The sequence below is a fragment of the Eutrigla gurnardus genome (genome assembly GCF_963514095.1).
Source record: "Eutrigla gurnardus genome assembly, chromosome: 9".
Classification (NCBI taxonomy): Eukaryota; Metazoa; Chordata; class Actinopteri; order Perciformes; family Triglidae; genus Eutrigla; species Eutrigla gurnardus.
Genome location: NC_139923.1, coordinates 10,356,984 through 10,363,716, shown reverse-complemented (window position 1 = coordinate 10,363,716; position 6,733 = coordinate 10,356,984). Strand labels below are relative to the sequence as shown.

General features: G+C 37.8%; 1 protein-coding gene across 1 annotated transcript; it reads right to left on the bottom strand.

Annotated features, from left to right (window-relative positions):
• Positions 1-1,102: 1,102 nt before the first annotated feature.
• Positions 1,103-6,455, bottom strand: morf4l1 (mortality factor 4 like 1). The gene is made up of 12 exons (XM_084017246.1): positions 6,321-6,455; positions 5,274-5,320; positions 5,110-5,177; positions 4,933-5,019; positions 4,712-4,789; positions 4,563-4,588; positions 4,351-4,442; positions 4,055-4,156; positions 3,408-3,496; positions 3,108-3,280; positions 1,673-1,757; positions 1,103-1,592 (listed from the first exon to the last, which is right to left on the bottom strand). The coding sequence occupies exons 1-12, from the start codon at positions 6,358-6,360 to the stop codon at positions 1,508-1,510; spliced, it is 972 nt and encodes a 323-aa protein (XP_083873372.1). The 5' UTR covers positions 6,361-6,455; the 3' UTR covers positions 1,103-1,507.
• Between the last annotated feature and the right edge of the window lie 278 nt (positions 6,456-6,733).

The window sequence follows — 6,733 nt, the reverse complement described above, 5'->3', positions numbered from 1 at the left end:
TTAATGACCCATGTAACTCACAGCACAGCAATGCTCAACTTCTATTTGAAATTTCTAAAATCCTGGGGCTCTTGCCCTTTAACAGAACTGTGCAGTGAACACAGGATAACCAAGTAATTACCTTGCATGGGAATAGTATATGTTGTACTTAATCAGACTTTACTCGTATTAATGCAGTTTTTAGTTTGAGCACGAAAGTTAATTCTTGACTTTTAACTGAGAAAACACAGTTCATCTCGATCAGCCTAACAGATACCAGATGGTAACCACGCATCCAAGAGGACGTTCACAAAACGGCCGATACAATACAGGAAAAATAATAAATTAAATAAATAGGACCGGTGAACCCTTTTAGCAAGGGTTTAGAAAGGGACCAGAATGTATTCATTATATTGTATTCACTTATATTTATTGTCTGTTGTAACCGTCCAATTATGTTTTAGCATTTTAATTGAGATTTATTCAATTGTGCATTCTGAGATATATATTTTTTTATTAATCCAACTTTCAAAAGGGTTAATGACTGAATGACTGTTGAATTATTAATGTTTGTCCTAATCGGATTGTAAGGATTTAATAAGGATTTAAATATTTAATGAGCATTTTGAAACATTATTTGAGACATTTGAAAATGACATTATAACTCTTTCAGTCGTCACTGTTTTTCATATTCACTTAAAATGAAAGCAAAAGCATGAATAAGCAGTAAGCATAATTTAATTATTCGAATAGATATCAGTTAGTCTTTGAGTTTAATGAAAATACCACTAAGTATATGCAGCCTTAATTACTGTGTACTGTTTCATTTACTGTTTCTCAAAGTAATTACCAAACGCAGCTCCGCTCTGAAACATCGACATTTCAGGAGAAAAGTGATGCATTTTTCCATTGAACACTTTCATAAACGAGACACTTGTGCATTTAAAAAAAACAAATAATATCAGGACAACATACTGCCATCAGCAACAACTATAACGAGAAAAATGATGGTGTGAATCCTGAAGAACTGACGCTACATTGAATTACTGGTTTAAAAGGCCAAATGTTGGTTTGTTTTTTCCTGACCTAACTGTGAGCTTCAGTCAAAGACAGACCAACAACATGAGAATGAGACTTTTATTAGAAAATGATGACAGCCTACGAGACAAATTTAACCAGCATCTGAACCAAACGGGAGGAACAAAAAAAGAATTATGACAAAGTTCCTTTTCAAAAGATCTTGGTAAACCACTGGACAAAACAAGTATCATAGAAACTAAAATGTGGTACTCAAAAACATACCAATACAGGAAGAGCATACTCAGCAGCTTTCCACGTGAAAGAAAATTAATTTGTCCAGGGATTAGTGTGACATCTTGCTCCGATTCATCCTCAACAAATCAACAGATCTCACACAATCCGTTCTCTGAAGGCTTTTTGTGAAATCGCATCCTTTTGACGGGTAAGAACGTCGTCTCCAAAACTTCAACACACAAAAGGCTTCAGATCAGAAAATAAAAAAAAAACCTTAGACTGCCTTGCGGTGGTACTCTGGTGGGGCAACTTCATAGTCACTTGCATTGAAGAGCGATGCAGAGTTCTTAACAAGGTACCTGGAACGGAGTTACATTTTATTCATTCTGCTGCAGAAGAATCAATACGAGTTATTAATAACAGTCGAGTGAATACTCACTTGAGGAAGTCTTGTAGATAACTGAGCAGCAGTGCAAGGCTCTTCTCATCCAGCGGAGTGTACGCCAGCATAGCTCCAATTCTCACTTTGAAAACCAAACAAAGACAGAATCTTTCACACCACATGGCCTTCAACCTCATCTTCATTAACAATAACTAGAAATACTTCAATAATTCCACTTATCCTCAAGGAGGCCATTCAAGTGATTAAAGCAGCAAAGAACACGGATCATAGACACGGATGAATGACGACATGAACCAAAAGGCAGTTCAGAGAAAGTCTTATTTCTAATATCTATGTGCGGTTCCAGTTGATGAAGCTTACAGAAGGATAATATGAGAGCACATCAGGACGGAGTTATGATGGCTGGAACTGCACATCAATGTACATATTTTCTGTTATACATTCTCTATCTTTTCACCCTCACTGATTGAAAAGGCAGAACTGAAAAACAAGTGGGTCTGATTTTTTTTCCATGTGTCAAAGAAGGCAGATGTTTGATTGCACATTCAGGGTTTAATGCATATTCATATTTTTCCTTCATTTTTTGTAGATCTAGAGCTACACGTTGAGGTTGCATTTCTTCTTCCTACTGTATTTTTGAGTCAGATCCCAATATTAGTTGTTTTTTTTTAAACTCTGATGTAGCACTCGGCTGATTTTTAAAACTCTTGAGTTGAAGTGAAAGCAGAACTTCTTGGCCCTGACCCAGAACCTTATTAAAACTCCCACATATTGTAACATTCCTAATCATTTACAATCCAGCCTCAACATAGCCTTTCTCAATAATATGTCACGTGGCTCACTTCATGTGTTTAGATGAGGTTGTTTTTTTGAGAAATGCTAATAATGCTATTTATTTAGGAAGGAACAGTGTGTTTGATTTAGGGAGATTAATTGGCAGAAATGGAATATTCATAACTAGGTTTTCATTGGTGTATAATGACTTGAACTAAGGACTGGGGTCTACACAGAGAGTGGGTCCTCTTCAAGTCCTCCATGTTGCACAGCCATATTTCTACAGTAGCCTAGAGCAGACAAACCACACACTGGCTCTAGCCAGAGTCTAGTCTAGTCCAGAGTTTCTCTGACCTGCAGGCCACCGTACTTCTCCAACATGTTTGGAACGGGAGGTGTGTGGATGCAATATGCAACCTCAGCACTAGATGCCACTAAATCCGACACACTGCTCATTTCATATTAGCCTTTTTTAGCTGCCTTTAATACAAACCATCTCCCATAAACCCTAGGTGGTCAAACATCGTGGCTTAGCAAAACAGGTGAGCTCATGGGTGCTTAGATACCTAATAAGGCTATTTATACTGTGACTGGGATTACTTCATATTGCTACAGATGCGTCAAGTACCAAAGCATTGAAGCTGCTCTTCTCTATAACAAATACTTCAGCAGAGTAATGTTGTGTGGGTGTTTTTACCGAAGAGTCTAAGTAGGTGAGGGGCGCCATAGATTTGAGACATAGATGTATCTGGGTGGTTGGCCAGGATGTCTGCGTACTGCGGCCTCTCAAATTTGTAGAGAAGTTGTGTCCCCAGCATGACACTGAAATATTCCCGGATACCAGCAACCACCTCGTTCACAGCGAACTCCCTGAACATCAGAGGAAAAACAAGTTATGTATTTCTATGACACACCGAGCAAACAAGCAGATCTCCAAGAGCTTAGTGTGAAAACAAAAATCGTCACAGAGAAAATGACAAGTAATGTGTATTTTTACTTGCTGTCAGAGTTTCCTCTTGATTTTTTGTAGTTTGCATAATCTTCAAGGACTGCATCAACATTCTTTTTGGCAGGTAGGTGGAAAAGCTGAGGACATAGAACAAACAGGACAGAAAGAAAAATGCAGATGAAAAGCTTTGGAAATGTTAGAAAGGTTCCTTAGATCTAAGACTTTTTTTAATGCCACTTGGAATAAAACTCCAACCACACACAGATCCGTCCCAGAGCAACACCCCATAAACACCACCGTGCTCATAAGGGGAGCACGCTTCATAAGGGGCTAGGCAACCAGGAGACCCAGTAGAGAAGAAAACACTCTTTACTTGGGTCTGGAGGAGCTGCAGCATGTAGTCATGGACAAACTGAAATGTACACTCATTTACTATCACTTGACAAATTTACTGTTAACTTCTTTTCTGCTCTGATCGGCAACAGCTGTCTGCTCTGAGCTTAGAATAAACAGGAAACAGATGTTACTAATTACTGTTTTATGCAACATCAGAAAAAAAAGAATAAAATCATAATTCCCAATGTTTTTGATTTAAGACACTTTAATAGGATTAGTACATTTTTAAGGATGCGTACATGTGATAGCAAATGAATAAAATGCTGTGTAGGAAAGAAGTACATTTTAATGTTACGGACCTGTTTTTGCCGTGTAATCAGGTCCCAGTCGTCCACAAGCCATGGTTTCAGCTCCTCTGGGATTTTTACTTTTACCTCCACTCGATTTATGAAGGTCTCCTCCTGAGCAGACAGGGAAAGGTTTTAGAGCCACAGGAGGAAGCTTTTTAGCACAATGTTTACACAGTTAATGTCAGTCGAGTCTCTGAAACATACCTACAGAGAATTCAATGACTATTTGACATTATACAAATAATTAAGGAAACAACAAATCAGAAAAATAATTTCTTAGCCACTTCGTAGATTTATAAACTTACACTTTCGACGGTTGGGTCAACGCGTGCCCTCTTCTTACGTGGAGGGTGGATCGGGTCTCCTCCTGAACTAGTCCCTTCTCCAGCACCAGGAGCTGCACCATAACAAACACATTTACTGTTATTTCACTCATAAACAACTGACGGATTTTGAAAGTCATGCACTTAAAAAAGTGTCTATTATGTAAATAAGCAAAATGACATTTGATGCTTACTCTTTTGTTTGTTCTTTTTGGTTTTCCTACAAAAGACAAGAAAGGGCAGATGTTACAATAATAATAAAAACTCATTAACAGACATCACACCACTAAAACAGATTGGCAAGAGACGCCACAGCAGGTGACGGGTAGAATAAATGACTCACACATCATTTTTCTGCGGCGGAGCAGGTATCTTCTTATTTGGCGCAGCACCCCTCATTCTTCCTTCTACATAATGGTCTCTAAATCAAGAAAAACAAAAGATGTTCAATTACTTAAGAACACATTATTTATATTAAGATCAGTGTGTTTTCAGGAGATTTCAGGACACAAGACAGTTGGTTTATGCTGCATATTTTTTTATGTAAAAGGGGAGTGGACTTACTGATTGGCCCTCTGAAGCTCTTTCTGTTTCTGCAGATTACTGTCCACATACTTAAGCACTCTGCTTTCAGGAACCCATTCGTCCCAGCTGAAAGATAAAGAAAGAAATCAAGCACATGGCAACTCTTTACTGTATAACTCTTAAAGATGATTCTTTTTTTTTTAAAGCAAAACTTACTTCTTATTCCAACCACTGTAATGAATAAAGTATTTGATTTGTTTATCCTTGATGTTTATCTTAACACACTGCAAAGAAAGACAATTCATTATCAAAGAATGTTTATATCAGGGACACGAGGAGGATCACATGATCAGAGAAACGGGCTAACTAAGGCGGCCTACCTTAGCTTCGTAGAGCAATGGCCCATGAAAACACAGCACCCTTTCACCTGAACAGAGTGTTTGTTGGTCAATTAAAATACAGCATGAGAGCAGTCCAAGTATAACACAATTCTTGCACATCAGAAATCAACACCGGCCTCTTTCTGATGACCAAGAACAATAATTACATCCTTGTTTAGGAATTAGGTTTAGCCAGACACACTCAGTAATTGACAATTAAGATTGTTTTCTGCTAAATTATCAATCCATAATCAATTAATAATGTCTGCCCTCATTAAGAGAATTACTTTGTAACTTGGGTTTGAGAACTTGCTGCCCATTGCATTGTGTTAATTTACATACGTTTCAATTGACAGACAATTATAACATTATATACATTTATTTAAAAACATTAATTTATAATATCTTAGCTGCTGCATAACATCTTAACTTGTTACTGAGATGTAATATGTCAGAAACAAAATTCGTAGCTTTTTTTTTTTGTCTTTTTTATTTCAATTAACGCTCTCAATTATTAACAAATAAATATGATGCTCATATAAATTAATTGCTAAAATAATGATCTCATTGGGGTTTGTTTTTGTCTTTTTCCCTGACCTTTGAGAAAAGTTGATTTGCCACTAAAGTACCTTCAGTACACGATGCACTTGGCATATCAGAGATGTAGAAACAACAATAGCAGTTAGCCACAGAGCCGTTAGCCGCTAGCACTCGGCTAGCCGTTCACTGAGAGGTGGGCGGTGAAATCAATGGGGAGCTAACGTTGCACCAACGAAGCTACTGCTTTTAGTTAGCTGCTAACGATATCGCGGAGATTCAAAGCATGGCCTTGCCGGCATGCTAACACTATAATGAGCTGTAAATAAAAATAACTATCCTCGCGAATAAAAAGTAATGTAGACCTGTTTTGTCCAACAACAATAAAGGCAATACTAGCGGTTCGGCGGCGCCAGTGTTAACGCTAGCTAACATTTGGGACGATTCCGACGGATCCAGCACTGAACAAAACCATAAATCCGTCAGAAATGAAAACAAGCAACGTGTTACCTTCTTGAAATTTAGGTTTCGGGTCCTGTTTCGGCGCCATTCACGGATTAAACTAACAAAATATGGGGAAAATTGCTAGCTCCCATTCCAGTCTGAAACGGCGCCGCTCTCTAAAAACGTCATAACCAACATGATGACGCGTTATTACCGCGACGAAAGATGCGCCTGAAAAACGTGGAAGATCCATCAAAATAAAACGCGAAATTTAAATGTATGTTAAGTAAAAATAAACGTATTTTGAATGCGTTTCTAGTATGCGGTAAACGTCTTATTCAATTATTTTCTGTCGGATTTCAGTGATATGTGACAAGTCACCTGTCGAACAATACGTTGTGAACCCATTAAGATGAATAGATAGAAAGACTGACACATTTAAACTAAATAGAAATACTGAGGTCAGTGGAAAAAAATCA

What these genes read in the sequence shown, in the direction of transcription:
- morf4l1 (XM_084017246.1), bottom strand. Translation starts at nt 6,360, where the DNA reads ATGGCGCCGAAACAGGACCCGAAACCTAAATTTCAAGAAG. An exon ending in GAGCTTCAGAGGGCCAATCA is followed by an intron (nt 4,790 to 4,932) that starts GTAAGTCCACTC and finishes TTCTTGATTTAG; the next exon opens with AGACCATTATGTAGAAGGAA. An exon ending in TTGACCCAACCGTCGAAAGT is followed by an intron (nt 4,157 to 4,350) that starts GTAAGTTTATAA and finishes CTGTCTGCTCAG; the next exon opens with GAGGAGACCTTCATAAATCG.